Source organism: Pseudophryne corroboree, chromosome 6 (assembly GCF_028390025.1).
Source record: "Pseudophryne corroboree isolate aPseCor3 chromosome 6, aPseCor3.hap2, whole genome shotgun sequence".
NCBI lineage: Eukaryota > Metazoa > Chordata > Amphibia > Anura > Myobatrachidae > Pseudophryne > Pseudophryne corroboree.
Genome location: NC_086449.1, coordinates 285,984,392 through 286,009,360, shown reverse-complemented (window position 1 = coordinate 286,009,360; position 24,969 = coordinate 285,984,392). Strand labels below are relative to the sequence as shown.

Sequence of the window (24,969 nt, the reverse complement as noted above, 5' to 3'; positions counted from 1 at the left end):
GCATGTATGCTTCACTAAATGCCTTGGTGTGAGCTATCATATATGGAATAATATGTTTTTCTTTTTAGGTAAATGTATATTAAAAAAATACAGCCAATCAAAATAAAGACCATAGTTTACTGCTAGAGTCAGAGCAGGTTGTGGAGTCACAAGACGAGTATAGACAGTGGTACGAAGATTGAGAATGCAATTTAACTCTGATAATTACACCACGGGCAGCACATGATCTTTTTTGATGGGCCAGAAAGAGGTCATATCTTATTGCCTCCTACAAAGTACACCTCTCCCAGCAAAGCATCACATTAGACATGTTACCAATTAACTATTTCTTCATTGACTAGGTATACTGTAGCTGTAATTAGAGGCAATAAATGTGTGGTACAGTGGCGCACTATATAAACCAGATGTTTGATACCTCTTCCATTTGAATGTTGTGTCAGTGTTTTAGGTGTAGCATTGTGCATAAGAAGACCTTCACCAGTATTTATCAAAGTAATAGCTGACATTCAGTGATTTTATTTGGTGCACGTTTTACATTAAGATACTATTCAAATGATCCGACCCACTCCATGAAAACAGCACAACACTGCATTCAGTTTTATTCTAAATTATTTATTACCTGCCATGAACTATTATTTTATACCCTTAGCCTGATCTCATTTCTAGGAACCAAACTTCATTTCATTATCTTTTGGTTGATTCTAATTTTGATTTAAATTATTAAATTTCAGATACCTTAAGAAACTGACCCTAATTGTTGGTCATAATTGCTCATTTATTAGATTAAGCCTGTGGGTGAACTGTAAAAAAAAATCTAATTGCATTTTTTAACATGGTAATTTGTCTAGTTTGCAATTAGAAGAGTTATGATTAATGAATGTGTAAATGCTCGGGTTGGAAGCCACTGTCAACTATCGGTGATCACTGCCTATACCGTTGTATTACTCATGTTACATCTCAAAATCACATTAAGGTATACATTGGCCGTGTTATAGAACTAAACTAAATATTGATCTACATTTCCCTATAGATTGACAGGATGAATCGCAAACGTTGAGTAGAAAACATAAACTTAAATTCCAAATTTCACAACTAATTAGTGGCTTATTAAACATAATATGACGTTATAAAATATGCATTAAAATACCAAAATGCAGCTAGGGTACTAAATAATTTCATATATTTAATGTAATGTAACTGACTATTAAATGTAACTCTGTCATCACAAAAATGACTTTCTTCAATAAGATACCGTAAGCATCTGAAATGTACATTCCAGAAAAGTCCTATATATCTATAGCTATATCTATAACTATATCCATCTATCTATACTAATAATGTAATGATATGTATATAAATGGATAAACCTAGGGTAGAGACAGATATCTGAAATTAATCTGACTTTTATTTTACTAGGAAAGTCCTTTCCTGGAAAAGTCTTCTGTTTTAAACACATATTGGTGACAATTTCTGATATGAAGGTACAGTGCAAAATTGTCCTGCAGAACAGCCGACTAGGTGCAAATTGTCCTGCAGAACAGCCGACTATGTGCAAATTGTCCTGCAGAACAGCCGACTAGGTGCAAAATGTCCCGCAGAACAGCCGACTAGGTGAAAATTGTCCTGCAGAACAGCCGACTAGGTGCACAATGTCCTGCAGAACAGCCGACTAGGTGCAAAAAGTCCTGCAGAACAGCTCTGCTTGCATTAACTGCTCTTCCCAAGATGTAATGAAATTGTATTCAGATGCATACACTTTTGTTTTCATAGTTCACAGAAAATTCACAGTTGTACGTATTGTATCTTAAATTATACAACATCTGTATAATAAACACACGACACTCTGTTATCCCTTTCTTTTTAATTATGTAAACTGACATTATAACAACTATGGCTCCTTACCTGCAAAACAGTGTATTCCTCCGGGAAAAAAAAAGGTAAAGAAAATTATAATAACAACATAATTATAAGATTTTTATTGTGTGAGTACCAGAGAAAACAGTTTCTCTGTATCTGTGCCCTATATCTGAGCAGTCACTCTAAACAGGACTAATCTAGTGGTTTACTATTCAGCGACAGTGTCAGCTTGTATTATAATGACAAAGTAAATGGCAATTTTATTGTAAATCCTACATATTAGTAAATGTAGTCCAGCATGTAGGCAGCCTGAATGTCTTTCCCTGGGCTACGGAAGAGCAGGCTCAGCGATATTGTGCTAGTGATAAGGAGACAGAGAATATGTGGCTGAGAAAGTCCTCCACCTGCGGACTGCTATGTTGTCAGTGTCCTTGTAGACTGATTGATTTATAACCAACTAATGCATTGCTACATTTGCTCTGAGTTAATGTTTATCTAAATGAGATACAGCAGTAGGAGATAATTTCAAATACCATTTCATACTGACCACGTTCCTTCAGAGACCTGCACAAAATAGTCAGAGTGACTAGCCAATAATATAACAGCATAAGCACCAGGCACCTAAATTCTTCTTATAGGACATACTATTAGGATTACATAATCATAGTCACTTATATATATTGAATTCATTTGCTAATAATTACAATGAATAATATTAATCTAATAATACTACTAATGACAACTTTTAAATGTGTGTGTGTGTGTGTGTGTGTGTGTGTGTGTGTGTGTGTGTGTGTGTGTGTGTGTGTGTGTGTGTGTGTCAAACGGAACCAGCTCTATCATGTAATATATGACAGCTGTAGGACAGGCAGCCTTTGGAGGAAGAATAGTTGTTACCATTCTCTATATCCTGGCAATGCTGTGAGTTAGAAGTAGGCAGCCTGAATCTCCCCGGCTGGCATGGTCTGCTGGGGGCTTGAAGTGCCAACATCGGTGGAGAGTCAAGGGGAACTTAAGCTGATGATGTAGGCTCTATGAGCAGAAGCTGCTATGTCGGTGTCATCCAAGTTGCATGTTGAAAGCTTGCTATATACTTCTATCTATATTTCAGCTATTGTTAATTGTCCAGTGAGATTTGTGGGGTTGGACCAGTAATTACCAGGAAGGGTGAAATCATATTCTAACAGTTAAAATCTAACTAATCCAAAATGAAGATATAATTCATCACTAAGTCGGGTGCTGGGGTGAGTCGGGTGCTGGGGTGAGTCGGGTGCTGGGGTTTAGCAACTTGTTAGTCGACTCTCACATTCGGAAATAGTTTACTGAAGCCAAATGATTGCACCTTTGTAATGTGCATGCGTTTTTCTAAGATAGAGTTTTAAATCATTTCATAATTACCTTGAAAATACCATTTGTATAACAAGTACATTTTATTGACCATTATTATTCAAAGTTGCGTTCTCCATTGGCATGCAATGCCTTTTCTACATTAACTGAGCATAATGTTTTACTCGTTCCCTTTCACAGACCCCGTGGGTATAACATCCATATTAGTATTTCTCTCTAATGCTTACCTTACTATGTCTCTTTATTATTCACTCATTCTCTGCCGGCTTATCCTGACCCTGTGTGCCACTCTAACAATTACGTCTTATTTCCAATAGCGTGACGTCATACTTCTGTCTTCTCAAACAAGTCTCACTCAGAATAACAACACATTTATCATAGATCATCCTTATCCTCTTCTCATCACTTTCCACTGAAATGAAATCGCATGCCTTTACGTTGCTTTGTTGTCATGGAACACTTTTACATGTATGGTTAATATTGTTGATCTTTATTTTTATATTACTAAATGAAGTATTTAATTTGTTGTAATGAGGTGGAGTCTACTATAATTTAAATTATCTAATGTCTTTACTAAACTAGCTTTGGTACCAGCCGATCCGGTGTTTCAGCACTCTGGACAGTTGCCTGCAGACTCCCTGGTTAAAATCGGCTATCCATCACAAAGCACCCAGTCTAATCACTTGTGTGAGTATATATACTGCATTTCTTCAGGAGGTATTACAGTCGTCCTCTTCTTTTCTTTTTTTTTTTTTTCTTCACAAAGACAAGACACCTAATAATAATAATAATTGATGACTATAAGAAATGTCCCTCAGGTTTATGAAACTGTTTGCAGATCTAGGGGTATATTTACTAAAATGGGAGTTCTATTTAAGATGGGATGTTGCCCATAGCAAACAATCAGATTCCAGGTATTATCTTCTAGAAGGTGCTAGATAAATGAGAAGTAAAATCTGATTGGTTGCTATGGGCAACATCCCATCTTAAATAGAACTCCCATCTTAGTAAATTTACCCCCTAGTGTCTGGTTCACTAGCTTTCAGTGGTATTTATACACATACAGAGTACAATATACAGTGTAATAATTAAGTGTAATGAGATCACGAACAAATTACAACGTAATGCTTTATATACTGTAAATAATGTTTTCAGACAACACCCAACATCTATACTGTCCACTCAGCAGTGTGAGGGCTAAATGCTGCCTTTAAACACACACACACACACACACACACACACACACACACACACACACACACACACACACACACACACACACACTTTCTTTTGGCCCCTGGTTCATTAGAAACAGTATACGTCCTATACAGGAACATACACACATTATATCCCACTTTATCCTGTATACTATATGCAATGTGTAACTGATGTATGACCTTCCTATAATAAACATGGGCACCACTGATATACAGTAGTAGGATATTGAAGCATATCTAAATATTGGCAAATGGAATAACATAACCATTTAAATATCCATTTATGTATTATTTAAATGTAACAGAAAAATAGACATACGATATGTAGAAAAATATTGAAATAGAAATATAGTCCAGGTAAATATCATTGATGTATGTATTGTTTGGATTTACATTGTTTGCATTCTGATTTCTGCCAATTTTTTAAACTTATTGCAGGATTATTGTTTACATATAAATGAATAATAATAATAATAATAATAATTAAATGGCAATACAAGTGCTTTAGTTTTATCCCCATAGAAATATAGATGCTTATACCAGCGGCTCTATTCTTTTATAATCTAATGGTAGCAGCTGCTACAGTATGTAAGAGTATGTGCAATCTCAGAAAAGGTATATAAAAAGTACAATAATGACTGCACAATAGCAATGATTATAAAGTATCTCTCAGAAAATGCACGTAACTATATAGCATTCAGATGAAAACATACAAAGTACACAGTGTGCTAATAACTAAGATTTGGACTGCAAAAAATTGTTTTAATAATGCACCTTGTATAGAAATACATGTATAAGTCAAAAATACATTTAGAAATGGATGTAAATGTTAGAAGGAAACACTTGATCACTATACTGATTATAATACTAATACCAGCTGGTCGGATATATCACTACTGCTGAACCTTAGATGGTGTCCCAGCAGGGCCGGCTCCAGGCCTACTAGCACCCTGAGCGAGAAAATGTAAAAGTGCCCCCCCCCATGCGAGCGCCGAAGGCGCGCGCGCTCTTGGAAAAGTGGGCGTGGCCTCCTGAAAAAGTGGGCGTGGTCTCGTCCCCCAGCAGTGCCAGCTACACATGACATGCCCTCCAGCAGTGCCAGCTACACGTGCTAGTGTTCACTTTTTAGGGCAGGTTGCTGATCACAGGGAGGGCACATTTTTAAGTTAGGTGGGCAAAATGATGTACATACTGTAATGCTTGTTGTTCCCATTTCCACACGCTAAAGCATGGACAGTGCGCGCCGAAGGCGCGCAGCAAAAATTTAGGGGAGTTACTTCGTGGGGAAGGTGCGTAGCCACATTATAGTGGCAATTCACATTACACCACACAGTAGTGCAGCTAATACACATTGCACCAGGTAGAACCTCCTATAAGAGCACGTTAGACACATTGCGCCAGGTAGAGCACTGAGACACACTGCCCAGCCACAGACGCCTAGCGGGAACACTACATGATATGCCCCCCAGCAGTGCCAGCTACACATGACATGCCCCCCAGCAGTGCCAGCTACACGTGACATGCCCCCCAGCAGTGCCAGCTACATAAATGGCCACACAGTTCCAGATGGATAAATGCCCCCACAGCGCAGATATGCCCCCACAGTGCCACATACATTAATGCCCTCACAGTGCAAGATATGCCCCCACAGTGCAAGAAATGTCCCCACAGTGCAAGAAATGCCCCCACAGTGCCAGATACATAAATGCCCCCACGGTGCCAGATACATAAATGCCCCCACGGTGCCAGATACATAAAAGCCCCCACGGTGCCAGATACATAAATGTCCCCACGGTGCCTGATACATAAATGCCCCCACGGTGCATGATACATAAATGCCCCCACGGTGCAGGATACATAAATGCCCCCACGATGCCAGATACATAAATGCCCCCACGGTGCCTGATACATAAATGCCCCCACGGTGCCTGATACATAAATGCCCCCACGGTGCCTGATACATAAATGCCCCCACGGTGCCTGATACATAAATGCCCCCACAGTGCCAGATAAATGCCCCCACAGAGCCAGATAAATGCCCCCACAGTGCCAGATATGTCCCCACAGTGCCAGATATGCCCCCACAGTGCCTGATATGCCCCCACAGTGCCTGATATGTCCCCACAGTGCCTGATATGTCCCCACAGTGCCTGATATGCCCCCACAGTGCCAGAAATGCCCCCACAGTGCCAGAAATGCCCCCACAGTGCCAGATAAATGCCCCCACAGAGCCAGATAAATGCCCCCACAGAGCCAGATAAATGCCCCCACAGTGCCAGAAATGCCCCCACAGTGCCAGAAATGCCCCCACAGTGCCAGATATGTCCCCACAGTGCCAGATATGTCCCCACAGTGCCAGATATGCCCCCACAGTGCCAGATATGTCCCCACAGTGCCTGAAATGCCCCCACAGTGCCAGAAATGCCCCCACAGTGCCAGATAAATGCCCCCACAGTGCCAGAAATGCCCCCACAGTGCCAGAAATGCCCCCACAGTGCCAGATATGCCCCCACAGTGCCAGATATGTCCCCACAGTGCCAGATATGTCCCCACAGTGCCTGATATGCCCACAGTGCCAGAAATGCCCCCACAGTGCTAGAAATGCCCCCACAGTGCCAGATAAATGCCCCCACAGAGCCAGATAAATGCCCCCACAGTGCCAGAAATGCCCCCACAGTGCCAGATATGTCCCCACAGTGCCAGATATGCCCCCACAGTGCCAGATATGTCCCCACAGTGCCAGATATGTCCCCACAGTGCCTGATATGCCCACAGTGCCAGAAATGCCCCCACAGTGCCAGAAATGCCCCCACAGTGCCAGATAAATGCCCCCACAGAGCCAGATAAATGCCCCCACAGTGCCAGATATGTCCCCACAGTGCCAGATATGTCCCCACAGTGCCAGATATGTCCCCACAGTGCCAGATATGCCCCCACAGTGCCTGATATGCCCCCACAGGGCCAGATATGTCCCCACAGTGCCTGATATGCCCCCACAGAGCCAGATATGCAATGCCCCCACAGTGCCAGAAATGCCCCCCACAGAGCCAGAAATGCCCCCACAGTGCCAGAAATGCCCCCACATAACCAAAAATGCCCCCTGTGTGCCAGAAATGCCCCCACAGTGCGGTTCTCTCCCCCCCCCCCCCAAAAAAAAAATACCTGCGGCGCTGGGGAGGAGTACTGCTGTCCGCCTGTGTGGGAGCGCTGGCGGGCGGGCGGGAGGCCGGGCGAGTGAGCCTGAGCCTGGGTCCGGGCTGGCGGGCGGGCGGGCGGCCACTTGTGCAGGCGGGCTATGCGCGGCGTCTGACGTTAGATACCGGCGCCGCGCAGCGCGCATACACAGCGCGACCGCCAAATGCTGCAGCAGCACACACACAGGGCCGGCTCCAGCATCGAATATGGCGGCGCCAGCGCGTGGCGCCCATTAAGGGTGGCGCCCTGCGCGGCCGCTCTATTCGAACATGCCTAGAGCCGGCCCAGTGTCCCAGCCTGGGGTCAACAAATCCATATGTAGAGAAAGACTATCTCTAAATTAGGAGTGTGGAAGTTTAGGTCAGACACGCCCACAGGGGTACAGGTGAAATTCTTGATGGGCACATTGGTTACATTGTTACTCTACTAAAGGGTCAGTTACATGGTCTCTAATGGCTAGCCAATGCTCTGGGGGGATTGGCCATACTATCTGTGTTAATTGGTCACTCCCCTTAAGCATGGGCCCACACCACTGCTTTCCTATGGTCAGCCCTTCATGCTCCAGTCTGACATTGGTATGGGTTATAACTCTACTAAACAGAGGAGGGGCCTTTAGGCAAAACATTGTTTAAAGTGGAAATTCCATTTGTTCTGAATTAGTACAGTATTCTCTTAGACTGTTTTTCTAGATTTAGATCTGTGAATTACGTTAGAAACACCACACAATGTTGGCATAGTTATTGTAATATATGTATATATATATATATATATATATAGTGTTGAAATACTCAGTCTCTGCGCAAATAGTCCGAATGCTTCCAGAGTTAATTCCTCTCCTGCTTTTTTAACTCCTCCACGTGCAGCTACATCCAGCTCCAAGCCAATGGAGCAGAAAGTTATTGTTGCTAGGAAATTAGGAGAGCGCACTTGTAAGTTAAAGGTAATATCTTTATAATAAAAATGCAATAGTAACGTACATTTCAGTTTTGGATAACAAACACGGCATAAGTTTAAAAACCGTCACGGCTCTGCTCTGTTCAGTCTCGCTGATTCCACTGCACTGGTTTCGGTTCCAGCAGCTGACGTCACAACGCCCACGGTGAGTAGCCACGGCCAACGCGTTTCAACAAGTAACGGTCTTCGTCAGGGGATGTGGTCATTGTCCATAGACAGGGTTTTTATATCTATACCCTTCATTACAATTTAACACTTTCACATCAGTTTTAAAATGAGAGACAGGTTTAGCTATATTCGAATTTTCACCATTACAACAATTCACAACAACATAACTCATAAAAGAGTGTAGTGCACTAATCTATCCCAACTCTAACAAACTTGAATTTCCTTACGTGACATTAACCAACATTAACTTTTAATCATTTTATTAGTACCTAGCTATATATCTTATAACCAAACGAGGTTAACAAACCTCCCCAAGTCCGATAGTTAATTGGGATCAGATCAGTGTGCTGCACTTTACAAGCCTTTTTAAAAAACATATTTATTCACAACATCTGTATGAATTATAATTCCATATATCTATTTATTAAAATCATTAATTAAGAATAGAGCATATATCAATACTCAATAATTACTAATAAATACATCCTAAAGAATATATATACACTGCTCAAAAAAATAAAGGGAACACTAAAATAACACATCCTAGATCTGAATGAATGAAATATTCTTATTAAATACTTTGTTCTTTACATAGCTGAATGTGCTGACAACAAAATCACACAAAAATTATCAATGGAAATCAAATTTATTAACCCATGGAGGTCTGGATTTGGAGTCACCCTCAAAATTAAAGTGGAAAAACACACTACAGGCTGATCCAACTTTGATGTAATGTCCTTAAAACAAGTCAAAATGAGGCTTAGTAGTGTCTGTGGCCTCCTCGTGCCTGTATGACCTCCCTACAATGCCTGGGCATGCTCCTGATGAGGTGGTGGATGGTCTCCTGAGGGATCTCCTCCCAGACCTGGACTAAAGCATCCGCCAACTCCTGGACAGTCTGTGGTGCAATGTGGCGTTGGTGGATGGAGTGAGACATGATGTCCCAGATGTGCTCAATTGGATTCAGGTCTGGGGAACGGGCGGGCCAGTCCATAGCATCAATGCCTTCGTCTTGCAGGAACTGCTGACACACTCCAGCCACATGAGGTCTAGCATTGTCTTGCATTAGGAGGAACCCAGGGCCAACTGCACCAGCATATGGTCTCACAAGGGGTCTGAGGATCTCATCTCGGTACCTAATGGCAATCAGACTACCTCTGGTGAGCACATGGAGGGCTGTGTGGCCCTCAAAAGAAATGCCACCCCACACCATTACTGACCCACTGCCAAACCGGTCATGCTGGAGGATGTTGCAGGCAGCAGAACGTTCTCCTTGGCGTCTCTAGACTCTGTCACGTCTGTCACATGTGCTCAGTGAGAACCTGCTTTCATCTGTGAAGAGCACAGGGCGCCAGTGGCGAATTTGCCAATCTTGGTGTCTTCTGGCAAATGCCAAACGTCCTGCACGGTGTTGGGCTGTAAGCACAGCCCCCTCCTGTAGACGTCGGGCCCTCATACCACCCTCATGGAGTCTGTTTCTGATCATTTGAGTAGACACATGCATATTTGTGGCTTGCTGGAGGTCATTTTGCAGGGCTCTGGCAGTGCTCCTCCTGTTCCTCCTTGCACAAAGGCGGAGGTAGCGGTCCTGTTGCTGGTTTGTTGCCCTCCTACGGCCTCCTCCACGTCTCCTGATGTACTGGCCTGTCTCCTGGTAGCGCCTCCATGCTCTGGACACTACGCTGACAGACACAGCAAACCTTCTTGCCACAGCTCGCATTGATGTGCCATCCTGGATGAGCTGCACTACCTGAGCCACTTGTGTGGGTTGTAGAGAGGTCATACAGGCACGTGGAGGCCACACACACTACTGAGCCTCATTTTGACTTGTTTTAAGGACATTACATCAAAGTTGGATCAGCCTGTAGTTTGTTTTTCCACTTTAATTTTGAGGGTGACTCCAAATCCAGACCTCCATGGGTTAATAAATTTGATTTCCATTGATAATTTTTGTGATTTTGTTGCCAGCACATTCAACTATGTAAAGAACAAAGTATTTAATAAGAATATTTCATTCATTCAGATCTAGGATGTGTTATTTTAGTGTTCCCTTTATTTTTTTGAGCAGTATATATATATATATATATATATATATATAATACAAGGCAAACATAATACTACTCATTATTTGAAATCCACAGGTCGGGACTCGGCCATAAGTGGCAGCGGCTGAGTCCAGACCTGTGGATTCAAATTATGAGCCCAGACTTAGAGGTTAAAATGCATTGAATCAATAGTATTCCGATTATAGGAGATCAAAGGACTTATGACTAATAGTTACTTGTCAATGTTCGGAAGTTCTATCTGTTGGATTGCGGTTTCATTTTAAAGTCTAGAAAAAATCTTTTTGGTCCGACTGTAGTATTATGTTTGCCTTGTATTATCTATATATATATATTCTTTAGGATGTATTATTTTAGTAATTATTGAGTATTGATATATGCTCTATTATTAATTAATGATTTTAATAAATAGATATATGGAATTATATTTCATACAGATGTTGTGAATAAATATGTTTTTTAAAAAGGCTTGTAAAGTGCAGCACACTGATCTGATCCCAATTAACTATCGGACTTGGGGAGGTTTGTTAACCTCGTTTGGTTATAAGATATATAGCTAGGTACTAATAAAATGATTAAAAGTTAATGTTGGTTAATGTCATGTAAGGAAATTCATGTTTGTTAGAGTTGGGATAGATTAGTGCACTACACTCTTTTATGAGTTATGTTGTTGTGAATTGTTGTAATGGTGAAAATTCGAATATAGCTAAACCTGTCTCTCATTTTAAAACTGATGTGAAAGTGTTAAATTGTAATGAAGGGTATAGATATAAAAACCCTGTCTATGGACAATGACCACATCCCCTGACGAAGACCGTTACTTGTTGAAACGCGTTGGCCGTGGCTACTCACCGTGGGCGTTGTGACGTCAGCTGCTGGAACCGAAACCAGTGCAGTGGAATCAGCGAGACTGAACAGAGCAGAGCCGTGACGTTTTTTAAACTTATGCCGTGTTTTTTATCCAAAACTGAAATGTACGTTACTATTGCATTTTTATTATAAAGATATTACCTTTAACTTACAAGTGCGCTCTCCTAATTTCCTAGCATATATATATATATATATATATATACTGTGTATAGATAGATAGATAGATAGATAGATAGATAGATAGTATTAGATGAAGTGGTTACAAACCTCTAATCTTTAATATACTTGCGTAAAACGGGTTGGGGTCGGGTGACCATCGGTCTGGATCCCAACAGTCAGCATACCGATGCCGGGATCCCGTCTGCCAGGATGCCAGCAGGGGGGTGAGTGCAACTAAGCCCCTTGCAAGCACGCTGCACTCAACGCACTGTGGGCTCACTGCACCCACCACTGGATCTACTCCCACTCTATGGGTGTCGTGGACACCCATGAGTGGGAATAACCCCTAGGCCACTTGCCGGCATCCTGGCGACTGGGATCCTGGCATCGGTATGCTAACCGTCGGGATCCCGACCGCTGGACAGTGGACACCTGACTGCATCCCCATAAAACAATATGTTGCTACATGCATATTATTTCCATATCTTAGTAATGTCAGTATTTACAAGTATGGACTGCCTATGCATGTTGTCACATTGATATTGCCATGTAATGATAAATTATAGTATCTGGGTGCATTTCATAGCATTGAATGTTTATGAACAGATTTTAATTAGCAGACATTGTATGATTTAGGAAACTTGACATTTGTATTTCTTTGCCCTGTGTGGTAGACTGTTTAACACATCAAAGCTAGCTAATGGTAATACGATTCCATCATAATAGAGAGATAGATAGATAGATAGATAGATAGATAGATAGATAGATAGATAGATAGATATTAGAAATATACTTATTTGCTGAAGGGATTAGAACCTGAAAGATGTGATGAACAGATGCTTGTAGCTCAGGAACAGCACAACAGCACAGCCTATTGGTGGACAGGCCAAGTCTACAGTACTTACAGTAAGCAGTAAGGATGCCAAATGTAATGAAAATATTGATGAAGTCACAAAATTGTCCATTAAGGTAATTTAGGTGTTGCAATTAGACTTCCTTTTAATTTGCAAATAGTAAATTAAGATACAGTCTTGGTGATTATCCACTAATTACTAAAGTGAGACAAAGAAGACAATCTTCCTATCCTTAACTAAGTTGTTACATGCATTTTCAGATAAGGTAAAGACCCTTTTAGAGGGTTATTAAACAGATTATATCCTCTCAGAACTGAATGGGATGGAACAATATACCTAACAAAATACTGAATTGTCTTTCATATCTATCTATCTATCATCTATCTATCTATCTATCTATCTATCTAGTTTATATGGAGATAATTATATTGAGGATGAGAACAATGCTGTAAATGCATTGTTGAAAAACAAACAAGGCACAAAGTATTTTGTCCCCAAGAGAGCTTCCTTTGTAATTGACTGTACAACACTGGAAATTATAATGTATGTGTGGAGGTGAAATTGATTCTATATTGTTCTTCCTGATAATGCATAAAAGTATTTCATTTCTGTAAGATGTATCATTTATTTCTTCTGCTCTTTATCCCATCATAAGTTTGTAGACATTGAGGCAGCGTCAGAGTCATACACTGTATATCTATCTACCGATATCACTAGCTTGTATATCTGTTGACATTATTCTATTGCCTCATTATGGTTTTTAGGTAAGCAGGTTGGTTTTAGAGTTGTGTAATGTACAAGCTGAAAGTAAGTTGCAAGAAAAAAAATCAATAGGAGAGTAAGCAGACGGCGCCATATATACGTACTAAGCTGCTGGCCAGGCAGGAAAGGAAGCAATCAGGAAAGTTCAGATCTTGGCACATGCAGCAGATTGTGTATATGACAAAAGGTAGCTCAGTTCAGAGCAAAGTAGTATATAGATATAGATGTATAACAACTATCTTTCTATGATAATGTCACACAATGGTTTATATGTAAATCATTCAACTAACTATATAAACAGCCATTGCATTCGTCGTTCGACAATAAGCAGTGCTAGGAATAACTTCGGGCTGTAAGGAATTTTATAAACATTTGAACTTTGTGCTCTTGTGATAAAAACAAACCCTCCTTTAAATATGTTGTGGTATCACTCTTTGTGGCCTGATAATGGCAGTGCAGATACTAGGCCAAATAAGGATCATTTGCAGGGCTCTAATTATATATGAATTATTGGCGTTGTCTATTGATTTGTGACACTGATTACTTTTGCAGATAAGTTTGCAGACATACAGTCTTTAAGCAGCATGTGGTGTTGTGAGCAACTACGTCTTATGTTATAGAGAAACGTAGTCACAGACACAGTCCTGATAATAGGTAGCTCTTGGACCCAACTGCTACCAGCAATACAATCCGAGAGGCGCCTTCTTATCACAAAACAGATAGGTCACTATGTGTTTATTAGCCGATAAGTCTTACTTAAACAAAAGATAAAAGTAGAACGGAACATTATTTTTGAAGATATCAGAGTTGACTTTGCTCCAGCTTGTGACTATTAAAACTATGTTATAGAAATGTTTCTTCCCCAAATCTGTAATGTTACAAATAACACACACACATACTTATGTACTGCAGTGTGTGTGTGTGTGTGTGTGTGTGTGTGTGTGTGTGTGTGTGTGTGTGTGTGTGTGTGTGTGTGTGTGTGTGTGTAAAATATAGACTTTAGTTAAAAGTAAACACTTGTTTAGATATGTTTTATATTTTGTATACTATATACTTGTTTCTTCCTCAAGTTGCCTTTAATTTGTCCCATTTCCTAATTGTCCTTGTACAATAGCATTAAGTATATATAGGAAGCGCAGGTAATCCAGAGAGCACTCATCAGAATTTCAGTTCATTGTGAATAATGTTGTTTAGTTTTTTCCCTTGGAGGGTACCGGAGCACAATCTACTAATTCAATAAGTATATGCATAAACATAGGTATACATGGCATAAGTTTTAAATTGTGATAAAAGGATCTTTTTCCTCTATTATTCATTAATGCTGTACACATATTGCTATTGTTGCTGCTTCTTTTGAATACCATAGTGCAGTGTTGCTCATGGTGGGACATAGAAATAGTTTTTTCTTTAAGACTGTTTATTTTTTTCCCCCTTTATTATTATACCAATTATTTTTCAGTATGAAAATTGTTGAAGGGGCCTCAGCTAGAGGAGTGTGAGCATGTGGGATGTATGTACAATCACTAATATGGGCATACAAAATGCCAAAGTTTATTACTCAAACCAACCCGCTGCTGTATTTTACACTAGATGCGGATTAAATTGTGAGATGAGGAGACTTTTATTTTTAGTTCACTTCTACATTTGTTTAACTTTCAAAGATGCCACATACAGGATGGGGGATAAAATATATTTCTGCAATAAGATATGTTTTCCTTTCCATAGAAGGACAAGGGGTAATAGGAAAAAACTGCCTTATGTAGTGCAACACTTGGGGCTGGGATCTATGTATTAAGTTTGCTTCCTTCAAATGGATTGTAGGTAGACAGCATGATTTTCTCTTCTATCAATTACACTAAGAATGGCATTGATAACATTATCCCCCCTCTTTCTTATAAAATATTGCAACCTCCACAAGTGCATTACAATGTTCAAAAAGCCCAACAGCAGTTCATTTATCCATCACTCCACTGAGATAAGAAAAGGCAATTTTGGGTTCACTCCAGTGGCGGATTTTACCTATGGGCTGCAGGACTGCAGCCTCCCAGGAAAAATCCGCCACCCCTCTCCGTGTCAGCGAACCAGATGCAGTCTGACTTCACTGTGACTGGCAGTGACTTCCTGTTAGAAGTCCTACCTGTCAGTCACAGACATACAAGGCAGACCCATTGGGAGGTGTTTCCTCCCTCTGGGACTACCAGACAAGGCTGCAGTTAGCAGAGAGCTGGCTATAGAAAGCCAATCCCTGCCTTGTCAGCCCTAGTTGGCTTCTATGGGTTGCATTCTGTGCAGTCCATAGAAGCCGGGGGATTGTGCATGCGCTATATCGCTGCCACTACTGTGTATGCGCCGGTCCTGGCATCTGTCCGTAACATTGCGCAGGCACTAGGGCATGGGACTCTCCTCTCCGGCATGGGCAGCGGCAACCCCCCTACCTAAAATAGGTAAGAGCCGCCACTGGTTCACTCTAGTTCTTGGCACCATATATAAGTTCCACCAGTGCCTATAGTAATCTAGGACAGCCTCCTGAGATCTGTTTCTGGCATCGCCTCATCATACTTATGAAGGTCAGATGTACTAAGCTTTGGAGAGTGATAAAGTGCCAACCAATCAGCTTGTAGCTGTCATTTTTCTACACGGACTGTAACATGGCAGTTAGGAGCTGATTGGCTGGTACTTTATCTATCTGCACTTTATCACTCGTCAAGTGTTAGTACATCTCCCCCTGAAAGTTCAAGGATGTCCTGAAATGTCACTTATTGTTATTAATAGTAGTGGGATTAACAATTCTTTATCCAAAGAGTATAAGACTATACATTGAATTGTAGTTACTGAAATTCCAATAATAGGAGATTTTGTTCATACTGTTTTACAATAAGGCTAGCAATGATAGTCATGCTATGATGGTATACACTAAGCTATAGTGCCAGTGGTATCTGATGTGCTCTATCTGTTACATTTTATGCATGCTTTACATTTATACTGTTTGTTTAATATATTATTTTCCTTTTTCAGCATGTAAACGAAAAGAACAAGATCATGGTAAAGACAGAGGGAATACACCAAAAAAGCCAAGGTTGGTCTTCACAGATGTCCAACGTAGGACTCTCCATGCAATATTCAAAGAAAATAAACGCCCATCCAAAGAGTTACAAATCACAATTTCACAGCAGCTTGGCTTGGAGCTCAGCACAGTCAGCAATTTCTTTATGAATGCTCGCAGGAGGAGTCTAGATAAGTGGCAAGATGACGGCAGTTCGGGAAATACATCATCTTCATCAAGCACTTGTACCAAAGCATGAAGGAAACACAAATAAAAATACAAAAATAAATAAATAAAAAGAAACTACAACCTCGGTGGAAAAGCTTTAATACAAAGGACAAGGACCTCAAAATAACAGGTTTATACTTTGAGAACTATTTTAAACCAAAATTATTTATAAGTCCAAAGAAACCAAAGACTCATTTCTCCTGTATGGTGAACTTTTATTCTTAAGACATTTTTCAGGAGAACGACTTGCAAAAAAAATAATAATAATGAAACAAAACTCCACTGACCTTACACCTTTAGCCATCATCATCATCCTCACCGTACTTTGCCGTGTGGTGGTTTGGAACATCGTGGTCTGTTGTCATTGAATGGACAATTTCTGATATGGTCATTCATTGCCGCCACACATTTAAACATGAAGGTGTATTGTAAGTCAGTACTGTATACAATCCAGTGGTAAGGAATTTGGTCATAACTTGTCTGTAGGTTGGGATATGGTGTGACCAACAAGTCATCTTGAGTTTATTGGAACTGACTGTAATTGTGTCGTTTGAAACTAGCGGTTTCAAGGCTTGCCGGTGGTGGTCAAATGACTGAATGGCACCTAGACCTGTGCATTCTCTTTGTTTGTTAAGAGTTGTCCAGAAAATAGAAACACAACCTCTCCCACAAGTGCAACATACCAAAGAACATGTTTAGTATAGTAGTCCAGGTGTTTTATTCCAGTGATTTTAATATTCCAGTGATATTTTTACATAATGTTGTATTAAGAAATGTAGGTATAAACTATTCTAATTTCTTACAAGAAAAAAAAAAGAAAACTCACAAACATTCATTATAAACAGGACTGTTATTTGTAAAGACGCATAATAATAGGGATTTCTTTCTCACCAAAGATATTTGAAGGGTACGGTCTACTTGAATCGAGCACAAATATCTAGAGCTTGTATGATATTTTCTTTTTTATGCTTATGGATTGTGTGTGTATATATGCTCAAGTGTGGATGTCTGTTTGTGTGGGTGTGTGTCCATCTCAAAATTAAAACCCGGATATACAATAATTTTATTTCTTAGTAAGATTAGTTTTCATCAAACTGAGACCAGCAACATTTTGAAGCTAATTATTTCATGTTTCAACCACCAACCCACCCAATCCCAAACAATTTAGCTGCCTTTATTTCAAATTAAGTAATGCAGCCATACGATTGATTACTGTTGCCAAAGTTGACTGCATGGGGCCAGTGGTAACTGGGGAGACATGTGTAAGTTTCCGGTTCCCTGCTACAAGATCTGGTTTGGCGCTGTTTTCTTCAGAAATGACAATGCATACAGTAACATAACAATGTGCATAATTATAATAATAAATATTAGGGCCAGTTGAAGCATGAAACAATGACATTTAAAAAAACAGTGATAATCTATAAACTAAAGTACAGTATGGCCAAATGTGATATGCTTGTGATTGACTTGTGATTTGCTAGTCAATAGTCAATAGTTTCAAAGCCCCTGTTTGTTTTAAGGAAAAACCAACCTGGTTCTGCCTTAAAACTCATTGCTTCTTTAAACCTAGCAACTCTATTACTGAAATTACGCTAGTGCCTGCTAATCACAGGCTATTGCATTTGAGTCTATGTGTTAGAAAGCTTCATTGTCATTTCTGTTCTAAAGATAAGGCTTGAGGAACATCTGGCATTCTAGTTACTGTGGAACTAGAAGTCCCAACATGGCCTGTCAAAAAACAACAAAGAGAACATGTTGGGAGTTAGATATCAAAAAAATGCCTACAGTACTTTTGCTATAGAGGCAGCTTAATTTAAATAGTAATTTACAAGCTCAAGTAAAAAAGGTCTCATTTCGGTGGTGAACTCTCAATACAAGATGATAAAATAGGTAACCAATCACTACTTTGCCTATAAACTAACCTATCATACTTTGCCTATAAACTTTCTTTTTGTAGTCTTAATTATATAATTCAGAAATCCAAGGTGACTGCCTATGTTTTCATACCACTACATATTTGCCATGTACAAGAAGGTACATTATTATATTCACTGAGCTATCAACAGTTCACAGTGATATAAATGCTACAATTCATTTAATTTATATTATTACTTTCATTTTATGTTCATTTTTAATAATATCCTATTCCAAAAACAATGTAGCTAGTGTTGCACACACAAACAAAGTATAGTTTATTGTTTAAAAGAAATCCAAGTGTTTAGTTTTATTTGCAGAATGGTAAATATGGTTTCATTTCTGTTTGAAATGTTTTGAGATGTAATCAGTCAACTCATTGCTGATACCAAAGAGCCCTGTTTCAATAGCAGTGATGTTATACCGAATACCGGTATGCAATTTCATGGCATTAAACAATCCATAATTGGTTACCAAATCCATATTACCAGTCTCCTCAGTGCTCAGCCCCAATAAACCCGAATTATTCCTTAACATATGGAAATGATCATAGACAATAATATTATTATGTTTAGTAGCAGGTGTTTTGGAGCAAATCTAGCTTATTAAAACCTGGTTATATTGTATCACCATATAAATTATGTTTTTCCCTAGCCAATATAATCAGTAATAACATAATCACAGAACAGTCCTTTCATTTGTAGGATATCAATTAGACCTCAGGACATTGCCTTTACATGGTTATGATTTGGTACATGAATGGGTTAATATAACATTTTCCTTATGGCATAGGTCTGCTTATGTTTAATATATTTGATATGTTAAAATATAATTTTGTGCAATTAGAAAAAATATATACATTTCCAAAAGTTAGATCTGAATTGTTCCGTACCGTTTCGGAGGGGGGAGGTGTTTTTGCTTTTTGAAGGGTTTTTTTTTTGTTATTTTAATTTAAATGTTCAATCTTTACTGTTGAATACTTGCTATACCAAAGAGTCTTAGGACAAGTCCACTCTATAGAGCTGGAAGGGCAGTGACACAGTAGGGATCTCTTTTTGTACTTCAGATCTAAGTTATAATAATAATAATTAAAAAAAAACTATGCATTTAGCAAACAAAGAGAAAGTACTTTGGCTGTGTTGCCTAATTAGTGTTCATGGTGCATTCAATTTCCTATCACAGAGGTCAGTCTGATTTCATTGTGCTGGCCTTTTGGTCTATTGTGGTGTGGTTAGCTATACAATACATTTGGTAACTATTTCCTAAAACGACAAAGAAGCAAAGAAATAGCTGCTTCCATGTATGAAAAAAATAAAATAAAATAAAAAAAAGTGTAAAGATCGACTATTTATAGTGTGAACCAAAGATGCTACCTCACTCAATTTCCATTTAGTGATTTTAATCACATTGATGATACCAAAGAATACCAAAGATTTTGTTCATGCACGGCCTTCGTCTGCCAAAGGCACTCAGCGACCTTTCCCTGATTTCTGACCCATGACCCCTGACCTTTGAGAAATATAACTCTTTTTTTCCCATAAATATTATAATTAACCCCTTCAGGGTCAGAGGTGCTGCAAAGCACCCTTGAGACTGATGGACTCAATAGCAGAGAGACCAGATGGCCTCACATGATCATGGCCTGGCTCATCAATTCTCAATGGTAATTTTATCCCCCCCAAAAAATAAATAAATAAATAAATCTGTTTTGTTGGACATGGATGTTTCAAAATACCTAGAATATAAAATAGCCATCTCTGTGGGTTATCTGCCAATACGGGAAGGGATGTTTCAGGAGTTAGCATGACAGCCTTTTCCAATGTCCAAGACTCACTCCAATACAAACATTGGTTACACAGGCAGACAGCCACAGAATACATCAGACACAGAAACTAAACATCCATTTAAAGAAGCTGTGGTCTAACAATAAATCGTGCTGATGGCTGTCCAGCCTTCTATAAGCCAGACCATGATCATTGTCTTTCAATGGTCATCTGATGCCTTCTGTAAAAAAAAAAAAAGTACATACCAAACCATTAACAATGCTTGGGGGAAAAAACAAAGCTTTAAACAAAAATGTTGCAAACTTTGTAAACTCATAGGACGAGTGCCTTGCTTATACCAAAGTGTTAAACCGCTGTTGACCTCTTCTATCTCACCTTATACATCTTTAAATACCTCAGCCTCTTAGAAAGGCCACTAATTAAATAATAATAATACTGATAAAGGAATAACTCTTCACCGTGGTGCTTTTGCAGTGCAACCATGCAATGAACATTTCTTTGATACCAAAGGATTTTATTTTACACTCTTCTTCTATAGCTGATGAACCAAAGTTTTAGTCTGTCCTAGCTGTTGGCAGTCTCCTCTCTCTCCCCATCTATCCTTCTATCTCTCTGCGCCTAGCTATCTCGCTTTGAGTACCTATTGCCTGGATGTAGGCCGTGCAGTCCTCTTACCAATTTCTCCAAATACCTCATAGTATAAGAAATCTTTAGGGTTATGTTGTATAGAAAGTCTATGTGATAAGACAGAACTTACTAGTTTGGTAAATGTTAACCTTCATTCAGAAGCTTTATAATGCATATTTATTTTGTACTTCCTTTATTTCATTATTTGAGTTTCTCTATTGCTCTCTCCAAAGAAAAAAAAAATCTTCCCCCTGTAAAGAAAGGAAGAGATAGGTTTAGGACAGGTTGCAAAATTGAATGCAATGAAGATTTTTAGGTCTTGTTTTGTTTATTATTTGTTTTTAAACAATGACACTTTGTGTTTGATATTAGATATTTTTTTACAGGGTAAAACAAAATCAATTCTATGTAAAACACATTTGGTTATGTTCTTTTTTTTAATGAACTGTACATGTCATATTTAATTTAGATTTTGGTTATTTAATCTCTGCATAATTTAACTATTGTAGTTTGAAAATAGCTGTATATAGTCCGTTTCAAAACAACCAAAGTACCATGTTACAATCGTTTTGTTTGTTTGCTAAGATGTAATGATGGAGAGATATTTTTCTCTTGATTGTGCAGGGTGTATAAAGAAAAATCTTAGCAGAGGCTGATGTGTGTTTTAAACACTGCCAGATCCCTATACCTTTTACTGATAAAGGTATTGTTATCAAACCAAAAAGAAGTCTTTTGTATGTATGTATGTACATTTTATGGGTTTTTGTTGTTAATTTATTTCTTAGGGGGTTATTTTGTGGGTATAACCTGCACATCCAAAGAATATTTCAGATGTTGTTCAATGTTAATCAAGCACTGGCATTTGTGTGATTTATTTCTTATGAATTGCTTTGTTTAAGTGTGTATATAAATATGTATAATTTGCCATAAGCACGGGTATAGAAAGAAGAAGGCGTCAAACTTGTATTTGGATATTTGCTGAACTTTATAAATAAATTGTCATTCTAAATTAAAATCTGTGGTTTACAGATGTTGCAGGTAACAAGTTTGGGATGGGAATGTTCATTTTGGTTGCCTCTTGTATGGCAGATTAGTTATGAAGGGCAGCTGGACTGCTACTAATTAAAAAATGTGTAAATAATTCAAAAGTACAGAGCATTAAAGGTAAACTAAGGATAACCCCCCCAAACAAAATATATCCAAAAATTTGATAATTTCTTTGTGACCTTTGAAAAACATTTTGTTGCTACCCTGCTGGTCCACAATCTCCGCTGGATCTGTAGAGACCAAAGAGTTGATGTATAAAGCAATTAAAGGATTGAAGAAGTAGACCAGTGACGAAGCCAATCATCTTTGAGATAGCATTTATTAAACTTCTACACAAGTCCACTTCTCTACTGATTTCACTTCTTGATACATCGACCCCTAATTAACACATAGGTGAAGAAAACGGAAAAACGTTATGGAAACTAGTGCACATATATTTAAAAGAGGTGCTGTAATCCATTGAATGATTGCTTTCATGTTCTTAATATTACTAGAAAGAAAAATCACAGAATACTCTGGGTTACATAACCTTTTTTGCTATTTGTGCACTATTCTTTATAAAATGCCTCCCCTTCCACACATCTCCTATGACATTATGCAATGCTTAAATTAACTGCTTGCTGTCACATCCCTGTTGGAAGGGTTGGTCAAGCATGAGGCAAGTTTAGAGAAGATTGACCACTCCAAGAATTGGTGCACCAAGCGTGTACCATCCACATGATTTCATATGTGAGGGTTGTAATACATAGCATTTTCAGATGCATGATTTTTCTACAATTTTATCTATGGCTTTACTTCACCTTTACCCTCTGTTTGTGTCTTTTTGTGTTTTATTCAATTTTTTGTATTTTATTTTATTTTTTGTTTTGTTTGCTTTTTTTGTTTACCATAATTACCATATTACTGAAATGCAGATGTGATAAGTGTCATTAACTCTTGTATAATACTGTGCATTGATTTACTGTGCGACAGAGTCTTGTGTTTTGGAAACTGTTCTGACATCTACAAGGCACACTTAGTAATCTGCATCAATTTGCAGTGACAATTACTTTGATGTCAGAAAATGAAATAAATTTCATCAATGTATCTGCAATGTTTACCCTTTTTCTTTATCTGGATTTAAAGGTTTATAGTATATTACTAAGTTCTCCTGTATGTAATATCATCCCATATCACCAAAACCTGGATATGGAAAAAAATATTTTAGAATATCTTCTAAAGATATCATCCAGCATCAGACGATATCCATCAACGCACACAATGTAAAAATTCTCACAAAAGAGCTGAAATGGCCTTTTCAGAGTGTATTTAATTCTGACATAAAGATTTATTTGTTAGGCGGAGATAGTGCTGATCTAAGAAGATAGAAAATTAGATCTGACATTAATTCCATCTAGCTTTCCTCATTGAAAGGAACACTCCTGTTTTGCTCCAGTTCCCAAACTGAAATGTATTACATGCCCAACATCAGTTTCACAGAATACATTAAATGTTAATATTTTAAAACATGGAAGATAAAATAAACTGTTGCAATTTATGAAAAATGTAAATTTAAAATTAAAGTTGATATGTCCTATTGGCGTAAACAGTAGGCACCAGTAGAATGTGAAATGGTATTTAAGTCAGACAGTGTACTCTTAAACAGGTTGGAAGTTTATTCAGGATAACAGCTTTGGGCCCCCCTCCTCCACTCTACCCCAAGTTCATAAAATGCCACATGGCAAAGTGTGGCAGGGAGAGGCAGTGGGTGACAGATGTACAAGCACACATTCCTGCACTGTGTGGAGAATGGGGGGGCTGTACCTTGGTAAGGGTGGGACCACAGCAGCATCCTGAACCTTCCCCAGATTGGTACAGTCTATTCATGAAGCAGTGGAAAGAGCGGAGAAGTGAGCCAGTGTAGAAATTGCCCATGACAACCAATCAGCTGCTACATATAATTTTATAGAATGTACTTGATATATGTTACGTCAATGCTGATTGGTTGCCATGGGCAACTTCTCCACTGGCTCACTTCACTCTTTTCACTGCCGCATGTCAGGCAGGCTCTGGTATCACCAGTTACAACAGCTGCTTCTAATTCACAGACAGGCAGTACACAGCAATACAGGGCAGTACACAACAGTAATTGTCGGCACTGATAAGTGGCAGGACTCCCCTATCAATGTGGCTCAGATGGATGACTGGTGCAGCTGCACACACACTAGGCCATCCCCACCTCCATAATAAAAGGGACAGGTTCCTCAGAAAGTGGAGTCTTCCCTCCTCCCAGCACTCTGCCAGTTTTCTGACTTTACGCAAAATGGTCAGGTGGCCAGCCAGAGGAAAACTCATTGCTTGTCTTGGCAGCAGTAGGCCCCTTAGTTTCGCTGCACCAATGGTCGTTCCACCCCTGGTTACATACAATACATAAGAGTCACGCATCCAATATGGCACAGGGGGGCGGGATCACACAGTGAAGGTTGGAGTAGCCATCTTGGTAAAGGTGACTGCCTGACTTCACAATATAAGAGCAGGATATAGCATTGGAATGCACTTCTGTCTCAAAATTAAAGGGTAGACGTGTTATATTAAGAGCTTTCATTGAAAGTACATAGCATTTATTAAAACTATACCAACCTACTTATTTACCTCTCTCGTCCCTGCTGTTAATATCAATATAGTTTGTAAAGTAAAGTACACCCGGTGTAGTTATCATTTATCAGCTTTATGCATTAAGGTCTCCTACTGATCCACAACAGGGAGTGGGTAGAGATACAGATGTCTGTCCAGTTGAATGATTAAAATGTAATCAGTCTGCTCACAGAGCTAGCTGCACCCAATCCCAAGCAGACAGGAGGGGAAACATTTTTAGGAGAAAAAGTTTCCATAATCTTAATT

The 24,969-nt window shown here is 39.2% G+C and overlaps 1 protein-coding gene across 1 annotated transcript in view; it reads left to right on the top strand.

The window, feature by feature from the left end:
* The window catches only part of ONECUT1 (one cut homeobox 1), a 58,603-nt gene extending 35,428 nt beyond the window's left edge, over window positions 1-23,175 (top strand). Inside the window, exons 2-3 of the mRNA XM_063926107.1 lie at window positions 3,787-3,891; window positions 16,462-23,175. Of these exons, the coding sequence (XP_063782177.1) occupies window positions 3,787-3,891; window positions 16,462-16,748 (392 nt within the window). The 3' untranslated portion in view covers window positions 16,749-23,175. The remainder of the gene's footprint in view (window positions 1-3,786; window positions 3,892-16,461) is intronic.
* The last annotated feature ends 1,794 nt before the right edge of the window (window positions 23,176-24,969 follow it).